This window comes from Psammomys obesus, unplaced genomic scaffold (genome assembly GCF_907164565.1).
Source record: "Psammomys obesus unplaced genomic scaffold, mPsaObe1.curated_primary_1811, whole genome shotgun sequence".
Classification (NCBI taxonomy): Eukaryota; Metazoa; Chordata; class Mammalia; order Rodentia; family Muridae; genus Psammomys; species Psammomys obesus.
The window spans coordinates 14,791,483-14,807,966 of record NW_026596064.1 but is presented as its reverse complement, the minus strand read 5'-3'; the positions used below and the strand labels follow the sequence as shown (position 1 = coordinate 14,807,966).

General features: G+C 49.7%; 1 protein-coding gene across 8 annotated transcripts in view; it reads right to left on the bottom strand.

The window, feature by feature from the left end:
- Nucleotides 1–16,484, bottom strand: part of Sema5b (semaphorin 5B) — a 136,422-nt gene that overhangs the window by 24,902 nt on the left and 95,036 nt on the right. For all 8 annotated transcript variants that reach the window (XM_055624959.1, XM_055624961.1, XM_055624962.1 and 5 more), the window contains 3 exons: nucleotides 14,378–14,581; nucleotides 9,818–9,917; nucleotides 5,471–5,516 (listed from right to left, as the gene is read on the bottom strand). In XM_055624959.1, the coding sequence (XP_055480934.1) occupies nucleotides 5,471–5,516; nucleotides 9,818–9,917; nucleotides 14,378–14,531 (300 nt within the window). In that variant the 5' untranslated portion in view covers nucleotides 14,532–14,581. The remainder of the gene's footprint in view (nucleotides 1–5,470; nucleotides 5,517–9,817; nucleotides 9,918–14,377; nucleotides 14,582–16,484) is intronic.

Below are 16,484 nucleotides of genomic sequence, written 5' to 3'. Positions count from 1 at the left end.
CCTAGGCAAGGACTTTCTCCCTGCATTTCATCTCAAGCTCTGCATCCTGAAATCATAGCTGGCATGATACATTGGAGATTTGCTTCAAGTCATTTCTGACAGGGAAGCAGGAACCATGGATGATTTGAGTGTCGTCACGAGCTATTGAGCATACTGGGTTCATTGTACTATCCTGTTTTCTTGTATGAATTCTATTTTTGCATGATGAACAATTGCTTTTGTTTTAACTATCAAACATTGGAAACTATGTGTAGACTTCTTAGGTGTTTATGGGGTCTCTCTCCCTTAAGCTTTCTCTCAGCAACCCTGTCTCTATCTTACTCTAGAAGTCTGGTCTCTGAACTCACTTAGTTTTTCCAGCAAAGACTCCTCCAGTCTCTGGCCTGGGAGTAGGGTAGGGTGAATAGATTTAAACTTGAGTTCTCCATTCTAGCCCACACCCCATGAGTGCCTTCTGTCCTTCCTACAGAACTAAACATGAACTCTCCATTTGGACTCAAAGAGGTCACAGCTTCTCTTATTGGGTGATGGAGATAGATGAGAAGACCCGAGTTCCAGTCTCTCCATTTAGAGAATTTTAATCAGTGTCTTATCTTAGTTGTCTTTATTCTACAATGCCCAGCACCTCAAGCCTGAGATTTTCCTGGAGACTCGGCTTGCTTCCCTGCCACACCCTGCTCTGCAAGTTATTAATGCCTCCTAAGTCAGGATCATCCTTCTATCTACTTCCATCACCCAGAAAGATTGGATTTCTTCTCCACGGACATGGTCCCTCTCATTCTCTCTGTTGTGGATGTGTACCTATTTCAACTTCCTACGTGCCTTTGGTAGGGCTCTGTAAAGAGGTGGAGATAGGCATGCACTGTGATGCCAGCATCATGATGAATGCTTTATGCTTGGACGGCCCCCAGAAATTCCAGGGTGGTGATCTCAGGTAATGGCCGGCTGCGTGGTTTCTGTGGTAGGAGGAAGAGCAGGCAGACCACCAGGACGTGAATGGAACCATCCCTGTGTGCACTTGGCCGCTCCCCTAGACACATCAGAGGCTGTTACAGATGAGCACTTAGCACAGTACCACCTGAACGCTGAGTTTACCACTGACAGTGTCTAAACTACCAACAAATCTAGGGACTCCAGCGTGGAGGATGTGAAGTAGGCTGGGACAGTGTCTGTCCAGGTCTCCCAAAAGTCCCACTATGTGTTTTGGTGTGTATATATGCCAACATTATTTATTTCTGTGCATACAAGCCTTCTGGCACCCCAAGATCATAGCACTGTAGCAAATTAGGCCCCGGAACTGCACTGAGGAAGGTCATCCAGGAGTGCCTGCTTGCTGAATTCAAACTAGCTTCATGCTGGCCTCCCAGCCCCCAGCACAGCAGATCACAGACCTCCTTTGTGAAGATTCCGTAACTATTAGTCCAGTTATGCTGATAGTGATCATAGCAGCTGAACTGACTTGATTTCCCTCCCTTGCCCCTCTCCTTAGCCCCTGCCCCCACTACCCTTACACACACACACACACACACACACACACACACACACCACACCTGCTATAGCATTTGAGGATTGGGAAGGAGGTGGAGATTTCAACTCTCCTTAAGGAACAGTCGTTTACATTAACTGCTTAATAGGGCTTAGAGTCTTAGAAGTCCCTTTAATGGACACCGGTTTTCGTAAACTGTTTGCATTTAGATTTCTTCTTAAGCACACGTCAATTATTTAAAGTATCAATAAAACACCGAGGTTTAAACTGACTTAAATCACACTCTGGGGCCCAGCGGACAGCCTTGTGTCTCCTCCCCTGTCGGTGCAATTGTATACCTCGTTTTCAGCCTTTGGGTGCTGCTGAAAAGCTTGTCATAGTCAATACCCGGGCCAGGGACTGAGGTTCCCCAAAAAAGATGTGCCAGGTCGCAGGACAGAGTAAGTACTTAAAAACCAAAGCCAAGGTTTTCTACTCAGGCCAGGCAGCTGACCAGAAGCCCAAGTCCCCCACCAGCTTCACTGAGAACTGGATGGGCTGCCCCAACCTCTCACTGTGCCTAGACAGTGTCTAAAATAGTTAACAATAGCATCAAATGTATTAACCTTCCTCCTTGGTTCCTGAATTTCAAGGTTAAACCCCATGGAGACATGATGGTGAAGGTGGGTTCTGGGTGCTCTTGGAGTTGGTTTGAGGGTACTTTAGAGAACCCCAACTGAAGCTGACCACCTCCCACTCCAAGCGTGAGCTCTGGGGTGCCACAGGTCTCTGTCTGTCCTAAGACAACATCAACACTGAACTGGAAGAACCAAATCCCAGGCCCTAGTCCTTAGGTAGTTTGAACATCCAAAAAGGTGCATGGCTTATGTCCTGCTGACCAGCTAGTGAGGAGGCCGGGGAGGCAGAGCCAGCAGGGTAACACCCCACATAAGTCTTTCTTGACATCCTTTAGCAGTGGTCCCTAAATTTAGCTGCCCATTGCAATCGCTTGGGAGCTTTTGAAAACCCCAGTGTCCAGACTACCCCAGAACAATCAAACAGAAATTTCTGAGTCACCAGCTTCTGTCAAAGCTCCCCTAGCAGGTCCAGGACACAGCCAAGGGAGCCTCATTTCTATCCTAATTTCTGGTAGCCAGCTGTGAAGCCAGAAACCTAGATGTCACACCTCTGTGGTCCAAGCATGACTGATTCCTCTACGGGTCACCTTTATATAGAAGTCAGCATGCCTGATGGTTCTCAGGTGAAACTATGGCCCTGTGTGACCCCGCCACCTTAAGATTCCCTTCCTGTCCTCCATCCCTCTTCCATTGCCCGCCTCAAGCCTCTCCATCATCATCACTCAGCTGGATAATCACACCTGTCCCCTGACTGAACCCTCCATGACTCCAGTCCCTGCCCTGCGCTGGGCCAGGTGACGTAAATGACAAGTCTATTTGTGTCACTTCACTGCTTAAAATTCATTAATGGATCTCTATTGCCTTCCAAATAATATGTGGATACCCCACCCCCAGCTCGGCAGCAGCGAAGACCCCTCTCTCTCCAAGGGCCTCACCCCTTATCTCCTGCCCTTTGCTCCTGGCCCCCTGCCCCAGTGCTTCGTGTTATCTCATTCCTCTGTTCTCTCCCTTTGCTTCTCAGCAAACAGCCTTTGAGCAACGCCTCTCAATGGCCTTGCAGACTTTGCTGGGCCCGGGGGGTTCCGCTTGCCTCTGGGACACCCCTCCCATGCTCACTTCTCACAGCTCTGCCATTATTTCTTTGCCTCTCACTCTTCCTGCCTTTAGTCACTCACCGGTGCCAGCTGACCTCCATTCGCAGAGACCGTGAGAGAGCAAATCAAAAGCAACCGCCTGGTGCTCAGGGCAGGCCCCCCTGGTTCAACTGCCTCGCACTTGTTTTGAATCTCTAGGCTGGCTCCCCCATGTCCTGACCTGTCTGGTTTAGCACTTTGGCTTGGTCTCCTATGGATGCCAATTAGAAGTTAGTCTCTGGGCTGGCTGCTTGAGAGCATGGGTTGCTGACTCCGAGAATTCTGCATGCCTTGCCTAAGCCTGGGCTGCAAGGACGTGCCACGTGGCACCCCTACAGGAAAAGGAATCCTACACCATCTCTCACCTATGCCATCTCTCATGTGTGCATTCCTCAAGGCAAAGAAATGGGCTTCCCCTTTAGAACACAGAATCCAAGCACCATGCTGCAGGGACTCTTCTCCTCACTGTGGTCACATCCCTGGCAGAAGCAACTTAAGGGAAGAAGAATTCATGTGGCTCCCGACCCATTGCCAGACGGTGTACAATCCCTTACGGTGGGGAAGGCAAGAAGAGTACTGTGAAGGCTGGGGCTATGTCTGAGGCTCCTCACATCTTGATGGATCAGGAAACAGAGATGGGACCAGAATCAAGGCTCGGGCTTTATCTTTCAAGGCCCAAGTGACCAGGTAGGCACCATGGGCTAAAACATTGGTTCTCAATCTGTGGGTCCCGACTCCATTGGGATCAAATAACCCTTTCACAGGGGCTGCATAGCAGATAGCCTGTATATCAGACACTTATATTATGGTTCATAACAATAGCAAAATTACAGTTATGAAGGAGCAACAAAGATAATTTTATGGTTTGGGGTCATCACAACATGAGGGACTGTATTAAAGGGTTGCAGCATTAAGACAGTTGAGAACCACTGTCTTACAGTTTCCTCAAACCACCCCCCTCCCAAACAGCATCACCAATTAAGATCAAGTATTAAGACCCTTGAGCCCATGGGAGATGTTTCACTTTCAGCCTATAGTGTACATAAGCCTAGGCCTGGCTTGCAGAGGAAATTCACTATATGTTTATCAGTGTTGGATGAGCAAGCTGGCTTAGGAAAGGTATGCATTAATGAACTCATGGCATTTCCTTTCAGCATCCCCTAGTTCCTCTGATTCCTCCTTTCCAAGGCATACCCTTTATGCACTTAGATGTTTCCTCTGTGTCCAGCCAAGGGGTAAAACAGTCACTGAGGGTGTGGACCGGGTTGGATGTAAGGAGACCAGAAGGTCAGACTAGCTCATGGAGGAGGTCTCCGCTCTCCTAACTGCTTGCTGCTGCAAAATCCCATGCTAAACAGCCCAGCGCTTGATTAACGCCCAAGTTCTAACTAGATTGTTTGCATCCATCATCATCTTACCCTGGAGTCAGAGACTCTGCTTTCCTAATACCCCCAACCTCCCCAATCAACACTGGTATTCACTAAGTGCCCAACGAATGCTGGATGGTTAAGACAGCTCCTGGACAGGGGAATGGACACTCAGCGCCCTCCCCCCCCCACTGAAGAAGAATGGCTGCCCTTTCTCTGTAACGTTCAGCCTCAGCAGGGATGGTTTGGCATCTGTTTCTCAATCTGGGATAACTGTTCTGGATCAAGGAGTCCCATTGAAAAGCCTCTTGGAGCACTTAGGGAATTATGCTTGGGGAGCCTTTCTTGGCAGCAGATAATAAATCAATCACAGCTCAACGAAAACGCTGAGATGGACCAGGACCTCTCAGGCCAAGCAGAGAAAAGAGCCAGAGACACCATTTCCCTGGAGGCCCAAATGCTGGGATTCTCCTGTAGAATTTGGCTTTGTGCTTGGAACGGCTCTCTGGCCCTATTTGCCCTGCAGCGTCCCATTTTTAGCCCTGAGAGTTCTGCATCTTAGCCAAGCCCCCAGTCCCAGCCAACAGGGGTCTCGACATTCTAGCCTGCTGCCCCCTCTCTCTTTCCTTGTCAGCTTCGAAACACAATGCAAGAGATCTGTGTGCACCTCCATGCGGGAGTGGTCTGCACCCCACTTCCACATGTCTTCCCAGCCGATGGCAGGGTTGTAATAGCATGACAGGGAGAAGAACAAGGGGGCCCCTGCAGTTGATCCTAGGGCATGGTTAGCTGTCCTGCTACTTGCACTGCCTAGTTCCCAGCTTCCAAATACAGGACAGCACAAGAAGGGAAGAGAAGCAAGGGTACCTGAAGGAGGGAGACGTTGGCGAGGCTGAGTCTGAAGAGGTAGTTCCTGTGAAAACAGAACAGAAATCATAAGTCAGTCTGACTCAGCAGGTAGGGCCTTGGAAGACAACAAGTCCAGGCCTCATGGGGTGCCAGGAACATGTTTTCTGCAGAACTTAGGGTGAGCCAAGAGAGAGCGTCACCTCTGTCAGTTCATTGAACCTTCACCCAGCCTGGCAGTAGCTATTAGAGATTCTATTTTACAGGAGGCAGGTAACCCAATGGCCCAAGTCACAGAGCTGGTGGGTCAAAGACTTGGGGTTAACCGGCAAACGTCATACCGTATCTGCTCCTGGCTGACCCAGCAAGAAGGAACGACCTGAATCCACTGTCACACCAAGCTAATGGGATGCCACTGTTTTGGGCTAAGTTCTCATAATAGGCTCAAAAGGACCAGACTGAAAAATCAAAATGGAGTCACTGATGCTCATGTCAAATGTTCATCATTAAAGCAGAACTGACCTTCAGAGGAATTAGAAAAAGAAAATGGCTACCTTTCCAGCCAGGCTAGCTTCAGCTGCCATGACAGTGAAGGGCTCTCTGCTTTGAGTCTCACACAATGAAAGTCACGTGACATGACTATGGTTATTCTTCAATTTTTCTGTCTCCCTGTGTCCAATTTACAGGGACGGTAATTTTGAAACGACTGGCCTACTTTGTGTTGTTTCCACTATTTTTGCCTTTCCCCTCTCTGTCTATAAAGCCGGCTACTTTGGCCAAGTCCACCAGATTCTAGAGTCAAGATAAATTCAGTTAACATCTGCAGACCAAGTGGCTTTGTTTAGTTCGTGACCTTGCCTTTCCTAACCATGGAGCTGTTCAACTGAAGACGCAAGGCCTTCTACGGGGATGAAGATGGGCCTCCCATATAGACCCTGGGGTTGTGTTCAGCTTTATCTCTCTTTAGCCAGTGATTCTGCATTTGCCCTTGGCCTCTCCCTGGACCGCTGTCTCCCCAGACCAGCCAGCACAGCGCTGCCAGCCTCTACACCACTTTCATATAACAGTTGGTGGCTTACAAGCCTTAATTATGATGATGATGATGATGATGATGATGATGATGATGATGATGATAACGCCATCAGACACTCATCGATAATTTAGCATCACCACTGTTCCTACTGTGCTTGATCTCTGCAGTCAGGGGGCCAAGACTTAGAAGTTGGGGGTCAGGAGCCTGGTAGACCCACTGAGGCAGGGTGTGGCAGGACAGATTTTGAGTAGAGACCCTGTAGCTGAGGGATGTAGGATCCCCGGCTCCACCGTTTGCCGTGTCCTGGTAGGCCTCAGCGTCTATGTCTGTGAAATGGAGAACTAGTTCATGCCTGGCTTCTTCATGGTCCCATGGAGACATGGTAAAAGGCTTTATTAATGGCAAACAGATGTAGCTTGGCTTTTCTAAAGAATCCTCTTTTCTTCTTCTATCTGCCTTTGGCCATCCCTCTTTGGGTTCCTGGACTTTTTAGGAATAATTAATCTAGGAAGTTCTGGCCACCTCAGCTGTGCTGAGAAGGAATGACAAGAGACTGGGCCAGAAAGGGAAGGAGGGGCCCTGCTGAAGGAAGCCAGGGGTGGGAATGGGACACTTCAGGCTGGGAGATTCTTCTCCATGATTTGGCCGCTGGCCCAGGAGAAGCTGAGCGCAGCTTCTCTGCTGGCCTAAGGCGGGGTGGCCTTGCCCATGACCTTGGCTCTAAGCCTCTCTCCGGGTCCTTGGCAGAGCTTCCTGGCCTCCATACTCCTAGCTCGGGGACAGATGGGCACCAGCTTGTGGCTCTGCCCCAGCTGTGTGCTCAGGTAACTTAGGCATCTGCTCACAGCTTTAACAAATTAGGGGAAACATCACATCACTCGATTCATTTTTATCCCATCAGAAATCATTCATCATAAGCATCTCCACCCGCTCTTAGGAAGATGAGAGAGAGCGTGAGAGCAGGAAATGTCTTCATCCCGCCCAGCTCCCGATCCCATAGGGAATAATGCGGGCTATAAATGGATAAAAACATTTCCCAGCCTGAATTCCAGAGGTCTGAGGGTGTTGGGGAGAGAGGGAAAGGGGAAAAAAACATAGAGAGGAGAAAGAAAAATGCTCAGAAAAAAAAAAAAAAAGAGTGGGGGATCAGAAATGGCCCAGGATTCGGGACACTGACTCTAGGAGCTGAAGGGGCCAAGCCAGGGAAGCTCTTCCCTCTCCATCTGAAGGCAGAAGCTGGGCTCAAAGGTCCAGGAGAAGCTGCAGAAATCAAACAACCGCCTTTTGCATGGGGGACCCAAAGTGCAGCCAATGGGGCAGTGAGGCAGTGCCACCAAAGGCAGGTGGCAACCTCTCTGTGGCTGTTTCTCCGTCTACAATAAGGGAGTGGTCACAGCAGATGCCCCTGGGGCTGACAGTGAAGTCCCGCTCACTCTCCACATGCCTGGTTCACTGCATTTGCTGGCTTACCTATTGTGCGGTGTGGTACATGTGTGTCGTAGAACTTACTGCACAGATGCCAACATAAAACCATGCGTGTGGCTGTCATGCTTTCTTGAGGTTCAGAGCCTAGTCCTGGGACCCTAGTCTGGGGTATAAAAGGTGTGTGTGTGTATATTGCTTGGTTTGTTTCTTTTCAGCGTTCATTGCATTTTAATTTATTGTGTGTGCATGTGGTTGTGAATGGGTATGTATGCATACTTGAATGTGTGAGCGTCATGGCATGCAGGTAGCGCCTGAGGCTTGAACTCAGATCATCAGATTTGGCAGCAAGCTCCTTTACTCTCTGAGCCACTTGTTTGCTTTGCTTTTTCATTTTTGGAGACGAGGCCTCACTATGTAGCCTGGGCTTGTCTTGACCTCGAGGTGATCTTCTGCCCCGGCCCTGCTAATGCTGGGATTTCAGATGTGAGTTGATATACTCAGCTCAAAGTGCTAGCTGGTAAAACCTTAGCCAGGAGAAACCTCGCATGAATACCAGCTTCTGGATTGGATTTCTGCACTATGGTTATATGCGATGTGCCGCGGGCAGGACCCGGGGGCAGGGGTGTGAGATCTCTCTTGTGGTTCAGAGGTTCATACCTCTCTTATGGGTCTTATTTCTCACAGCTGTGCATCAGTGGGAGAACTGTATCAAAATAGAGAGCAAAACAACTATCCGCTTCACTGGGAAAGAAATCCCAGCCTCTGAATAGCCGGCGTCTCGGAGAGTACCAGGAACCCCTAGAGAGACCTGCTGGTGTGAGGGGGTGGCCTTTGCTCTCACTGAATACTCTTTTGTAGCTGGCATGTCACACTGTACCACATGCAAGGCTGCTACAAAATAATTGCTTCATACAGAAAAATTTTAAATTCTTTTAATCCCTGGGAAGATGGCCATAGACGAGGAAACCGAGACTCCAGGTTTACCCGGAATAAGGACCCAGCTCAGGACGAGAGCTCTGTGGGTGACTCACCGCCTCTTCATACAGCAAACAAAAGCGGGAGAACCGAAGTGCAGGTAGGACCAATGGCAGTGTTGCCTGGAAGCGTCCTTCCCAACTACACAAGCTGAGTCAGAATCTCACGCGCTCACTGGTCCTAACGCACACCCTGGTGTCAAGAGGCCTGAGTTCAAGTCCCAAGCATGTGTCTGCTTGCTGTGTGGGGTTGAGTCGGACTGCTTTCAAGCTTGGGTACCACTCACTTGTTGGAGCAAGGTTAGGCCTACTCTTAGAGTTTCCTACCCAGGAAGCTCAAATATTGCCTTTCAGCAAGTTCCTGGGAGTGGTGGGGGATGCTGGCCCACGGACTCACTCCCCCCTAGCCTCATCTCTAAGCTCATTGCTTCCAAAGCTGGCGGTGAATGATACATGATAGCTAGCTCCTCCAACTCTGCCCGGAAGCCTGAAAGATGAGGTTTAGCTTCTGGATCCGGATCTGGACAACGGGGACAAAGGTGGGCAGGCTATGGAAAATGAGGCCCTTGATAGAAACATATGGCCTACTCATGCAGCCAACTGGCCAGCAGGGGGCTCCTGGGCACCTCTAACTGGGCCAGTCGTGGCATCAGGGCAGAGAGGGTAGAAGACAGAAGCAGGTGTCCTTGCTCTCACTACCCTAACAGCTTTTGAAGAATGACCCTAGCTGAGACTGTGTGGCCGACGGTCACCCCTTTCCCCTCAACTCCACTAACTTCCCCAGATGGCGGACAGCCATTAACACAAACGGGGCCTGGCACAGAGGACAGGGACTCTGAGATCAATGTGCCCACAGTACACTCACCCCAATAGTGTCCCCTCTACCCGATTCCAAGTGCTCCCATCCCCTCCCCCTACTCTCCTGTACCCTGTTACCTAGCTCCCACGATGAGCTGGTTCCTGGGAGGATCAAGAGCAAGCTGAGAGAAATCCTGGACTCCGGGGTAGGTGAAGTTGGAGACCCATGGCTTCAGATCTGGTGGAGAGAGAGAAAGGCCCTTCTGTTACTGGTTGGACCATGCTTCCAGCTCGACCAGCCAGCGCAAAACTGGAGAAGGTCGGTGACAGCTGCAGTGGGGCATAGGGGTGAAGCCCCCGGGACACCTGGGTTCCGCCTGCCCACCTCCATGAACAGCCAGCCTTGTGAACTCAGTGGCTAGAGTACTGTCACTATTTCTGTCTCTGGGGGAAGGACTTTGCCCTCAACAAAGGAAAACCTATAATCACCCTCGATTCCCCCAGAGACCCTAAGCAGCCACCTCTATATACATCCTATGTCTGCCCCTCCAGTTTCCAGGCTCCGCTCCCTTCTCTCTCCCCAGACCTCACCCCAATGCAAACCACTGTTCTTCTTTGCCTAGACTGGTGCCGACAGCTTCCTAACTGGCCGGCCACCCATACCTGTCCCTCTGGTTCACTTCCCTCAAGGGAACTAGAGTGATATTTCTAGAATGCACATGTAGCTACGCCAGCCTCAGTTTAGATCCCTTTCCAGCAACCCCAAACATGTCTTAATTCCCGTGGCTTTTGGGTTCAGGCCCCCCTGACCTCCCCAGTTAAATACCTGGCACTCATTGTGTGATTGTCTAACCATCAGTTGAAATTTGCTTAAACGATTCACTGAAGGCACTCTAACCTAAAACGTTTCATACTTCCCCAATCCGTTCTATAAGGCCCACAAACCTCTGTACCCCAGGACCCCCTTTAATAGTATAGTCCTGCCACCCCCACCTCTTCCAAGACATCTTTGGCTTCGCCCAGTAGGATTGAAGAGGCTCTGGATCCTTCCTCTGCCTGCCAGTCTTACCCCACTGCAGTGTGGGCTCAGCCCGGTGGTTTGCCCTGGCTCCAGGTGAGAGCTTGTTGTCAGGGCCTCCAGGTCTCACCTGTACAGCCACCTTTGAGTACACGAAAGAATAACCTTCAACTCCTTCTCCTAGGAGGACCATCAGGCTTTCTAATAAGACACACACTGAGGTGGGAGGGGCAGAGGTTCTGTGGTCTGTGTCTACCTCTGTCTTTGAGAAAGCGATTCCTGGTCAAAGCCAAAGCTTTTCATGGGGACCAGGTGAGCAGAGAACAGACCCCACAGTCTGATGATGGGTGGGAGCTCTTTGGCTTTTCCCCAGTCCCTCTGCTGGAGACTCAGATCTCCCAGGTTAATCCATACCTGAACTCTTGCCTGCCCCTGCTGGGGAGGCAGGGCTGGCACCAGCAAGGAGCAAGTAGGCTGAGGATTTTCATGCTGATGAGGAAGCCCCATGCTTTCTACCCACTGTGAGCAACTGTCACAGAAGGGCCAGATGAGTGTGTGTGTGTGTGTGTGTGTGTGTGTGTGTGTGTGTGTGTGTGTGATCCAAGGGCTATAAATCATTGCTCATTATCCTTCCACTACAGAGTAAAAGCCGTCCTTCATTTCTGCACGACAGGCAAACACTTAATCACTCCCAGGAGAAAGGGAGGTTTTGCAAGTTGGATGTTTTTCAGAAAACTGTGATTTGCACAATAAAATAAATAAATAAATAAAAGGAGGAAATCCTGCTGCAAAATGAAGCAGAGTCCTTAGGCCCCAGCAGTTAGCCACGGATTGTTAAGAAGTGTCATACAGACTCAATGGCTTCTGGGCGGTGTAAGGAGTTGAGTCTGAAGTCCAGTGGGCTGATTTTCAGTTGACAGGAGCCATAGACAATCCTGGCAGTGATTAAATGGAGTGTTCACCTCCTCCAGGAAGATCCCCTTAGTTAGACTGTTTCCACATCCCCTTCCTGTTTGTGTCAGGTTGTATCTTACTGTCACTCTGCCTGGGGTGTGTGGGCCTCCTGCGACCATGTGATTCCTAACAGAAGCAAACAGGTTACCCTTTAAGTCCCAGTTTCCCTGTGGTCCAGGGTATTTCAGGTGAAGGCAGCAGAACAGGAAGGGGTTGGAATGGCTGGTGTGCGGTAGACCCGTCTGAGAACTTAGCCCTTAGCTCAGTTTTCATTCAGGTCCATTCTCAGTGGGGAGAGGAGAGGAGGAAACAGGGTCTGGGCTGGGATGACTGTGAGGAGGTGGAGGTGGGTGGAGGCCCCTTTCAGTTGCTGTCCCTCTCCCTGAGCCCTGAAGGAACTCACACAGTCAAGGGTAGGGGGACATGGCTGGGCGCGGTGCCGCGATCTCGGGGAGGCCTTGGGAAGAGAGCCAGCCTCTTATTAACCAGGCAAAGGGGACCAGAGGGAGAGCTGTCTTTAAAACACCAGGCACGTTCTGAGCTCCGTGTGCAGCGGAGGCTTTGGACGGCGACTTTAAGAGAAAAAATGACATTCTCCGTGACGCGCCTGTGATTTTAATTATAGTCAATTCAATTACCCACTTTGTGGATTAACCACTGCCAGTGTTAACTCCAGGCTGGCTTCTCCCTGCCATCTAGAAAGGGCATGCTGTGGCAAACAGAATAATACACAGGCCAAAGAGAAACCCAGGTGGGCCTCCTTAAAAGGAACCCACAGGAGGAAATTGAACCTTATGCAACAAAACGCTGCCAGTCTGCTTCTGCAACCGAGCGCCCGGTGCTTGGGGGTTATTCACAGATCTGTCAGGTGTCTGGGGGAGAGAAGGCAGCTCCCAGCTGCACGGTGGGATCACTCAGACCTGCAGCACAAGCTCTGAGGGTCTTGGAAGTGGTTGATGCTGAGCTGGGTTGGGACAGCTTCCCCAGAACAGCTCCTCACCCAGGGGACCTACTGTGTGCTTCCCAAAATACAGATGAGAGGAGGCCCAGGAAGCAGAGCTGATGTGGGCTCGAGCGGCTGAACTGGTGGAACGGAGGTATTGACCTCTGAGGAATAATAGGAAATAACTGAGTGCCCAGAGGAACTCTGAGGCCCATAGCAACTGGTTTGTGCCTCTGGCACCAAGCAGGGCCATAAAAATATGGTGATATGGTGAGCTTACCATGTATGAGTCCCTGGCCCCAGTCCCCAGGAAAACCTACATGCAAATGGACTCAAGCATGCACACACACACACACACACACACACACACACACACACACACACATACACACAGGCATCAGAAGTCTGAGCGTGTGTATACCACACGTTTTGCTTGCTGAAGACATTGCTAATTTACTATAATCCACTTAAGCCTTCAAAGCCAGGATCCCAGCTCAAACAAGTCAGCGTGAAGAAGACAGCTGAAGTTTTCCTCTCCAAGAAGGGAACCGGCACACAGCTGGGAACCTGGACATCTGGAATGTCCCCAGCCGCCACCTCCCATCCACAAGCCCCACCCTACCCCTCAAATCTCACACCAGCCTCAAACTTAGTGATCAATTTTCCATTCAGGTTTCCATACTACTTCCTGCCCATGGCAAGACCACTCTTGCAAGGCTGAGTGTCTGGTGGCTCGTCAGTGGTAGTGACAATAGGGGATTGACCCTGAGGCCTGCCTCTGAGAGTCTCTTCAGCCCCTAGGACTGGGTCTTCCTGTTCACCCTCCCCACAGGGTTATGACGATGAGGGACCCAGCCACTGCTGGTCAGAATTAAGAACCAGGACCAGCCCAGCTTTCAAGAGGCAGAGGCAGGAGGATCTCTAAGCCTGAGGCCAGCCTGGTCAACAGAGTGAGTTCCAGGACAGCCAGGGCTATACAGAGGAACCCTGAGTCAAAACCAAGCAAACAAAACCCTGGCATTTTGTCTGCAAATTGCAGTGTGAGCTGCCACGTAGCTGGTTTCCATAGTATGGATGTGATCAGGGACATTCCGAAGGGTTAACGGGTCATGGGAGAGCAACCAGGCCTCTCTGGGGTTTCTGTTTTATTTTTGGTTATCATTAAATGGCTGTCCTAATTTTAGAAATTGTGGAGAGCTTATGGACACCCCCCCAACCCAGGAATACATCCAGTGATGTGCACATCTGAGATTGGGAAACCCTCTTAGAGGCCACTCCCACGCTCTCCCTTGACAAGCAGGAGTGATGAGTCACCCGGGGCCCCTTCTGCTGGGGGTTCCCAGGACTCCAACAACAGGCATCTCTGCATTCAGCTTAGAGCAAGGGGGAAGCCATCCAGGGAAGGCTCTTCCTCAGGGGTGAGTCATCTCCCTCCTGCCCTCAGAGGAGCCAAGAGAAGAAGCCCGTGCTTTGAGAACCTCCAGCGGTGAGACCACCAACCAATTCTGAGTTGCTCCCACCGGGGTGTCCATAGCTTCCTCATTTATCCAAACCCCCCCGTGAAAGCCAATAAATGACTGCTCTAGGGTAGGCGTGGGTGAAGGGCCTGAGTGAAATTATCTATTTTATCTGGAGAAATCAGAGCTCTCCAGCCCGCTGCTGCCTCGTCTTAAAGAGCTACCCCAGGAAGAGTCTCAGGACCTCCAGGAAAGGCTTCAGACAACCTGGGAGGCCCTCGCAAGGTCTGACCCAAGCCTGTGAGGACAATGGGGGGCACTCTCACCTTCAAAGGCCACGATGGGGTGCTTCCTCTGGGTGCACAGCTGCTGCTCACTGCTGGACTCGCTAGAGACGTCCTGGGAGCTGGACAGGTGGGTCACCAACAGGGTCAGGCTGGGCAACAACAGCGACAAAGCCAGGGGTCCTGGGACAACCATGGTGGGCCCCTCTGCGGTCTTAGCTCCCGGAGGCAGGCCAGGGGGAAGATCTGTAGTGGAAAAACTCGATCTCACCAAGTGCTCTTTCCATCAAGGCCCACTTCTCTCTGATACCTCAGGGTTCTCAACGGCCCCACAGGGTTTTTAAAGGTAAATTTATATTGTATTTATGTTACTCTGCTTTCATAATGCAAAGTTATAGATCATATCTTGAAAGCTAATTTCCCTTGTAATGGTATTCTAGACAAAATTGACAAATTATAGAGCCTTTCCTACTATGATTCCAAATGCTTTAAAATTAGCTTTAATGATAAAGGTGGGATCCATTTAATAAATGGCACTGGAGCGATGAGCAGTCATGTGTAGAAAGAAAAGCCAGGACTCAAGTCCAATTTGGACCTTGCCTTTCATGCCAGGAAAAATTCAAATTGGATTCAGGATTTGAATGTTAAGGGTAAAGCCATGAAAACACCGTGCTTTGAGGAAAAATTGAACAGAAGCTTCAGACCTTGGAGTGAAAATCTACAACCAAAATCCAGACATCATCAAGGAAAATACTGACAAATTTGATGGCACTGAGTGAAAGTGTAAACCCCTTGCCACTTAAAAATAACATCAAAAGGCAGGTGGCAAAAGTTAGCTATGATGAAATCCCAGGAGGATTGAAGATTTGTGGCCAGCCTGAGCTACATAGTGAGACCTTCTTTTTGCAGAGGGGCTTGCAGACCTGAAGTGGACCCCAAGACCCATATTAAAAAAAAAAAGTTGAGAGCTTATATTCCTCTTGGTGGGGAGGCAGCGATAGACAGATACCTAAAGCTTGCTGGCTAACCAACACAATCTATTTGGAAAATACTAGGCCAGATCAAACATTCTGTCTGAAAAGACAAGGTGGACAGCTCCTTAGAAAAGACACCAAGTCAACTTCTGGCCTCTTCACACCTAGGTGAACATGAATGTTCATGTACACCCATGAACACGCTCAAGACAAATGACAAACTTAAAAAAAAATGTGGTTCTAATAATGAACAAGGAGCTGATAGCCCTAAGTATGCAAAGAACTCCTAGAAATAAAGAAAAAAAAATGACCAATAATCCAGGAGAAAAAAAAAATAGGTAACGGACATAAGTCCAAACAGGGCTTAAAATCCAAATGACACTCTTTCTCACACCCTCAAGGCAAGGCAGGTTAACTTAGCCTGGCCCAGGCACTCCTCCAGTCAGCAGAGAGCCAAGTCAGGCAGCTCTCTCTCTCTCTCTTGTGACAAGGCCGAGCGGAAAAGAATCACCTGTCCTATTCCACTGGCGTGTGTCAAATGTCACAACCCCTCCGGAGGGGAATGTGTTTCACTTTGGCAAAAGTGCCTCCACTTTTCACTTTTCCACTCTTTGACCTGCTGACCTAATACGGGAGTCTAGGCTTGTGGTCCTCCAAGTGAGCTCCATGGACCAGCATCGAGTCTCAGCAACAGCTCCGTGGCGAGACAGATGCAGACAGTTGGAAGTCGGTGTTTCAAATCCCAGGTGGTGATCTGAGTAATTTTTCTGAACAGGACTCCAATAATCAAATGAGCGTGAGCCACACTGGGGGTGTGGCCCAGGCGTTATTGCATTCACGTGCAATGCCCTGCGCTCCAACCTCAGCGCCATAAACAAAAGAGAAAAGACAAAGACGTTTAGTCTTGTATTTTGCATGTTGCTTTTCAATTCATTTCTCCAGTAATTTACTGTTATTGAATCTTAGGTAAGCATCCATCTGCAACAGATTGTAAATTGAGAAGTCAAGCCTGCTTCTTCACAGCACAGAGTTGCAAAGCGAAAATAGACCACAGAGGCAGCTGGGTGAGCACAAAGTGAACTGTGTACGAGATAATTCTCTGCTGCCATTTCTGAGAAACAACGAAAGGATAGATAGATAGATAGATAGATAGATAGATAGATAGATAGATAGAT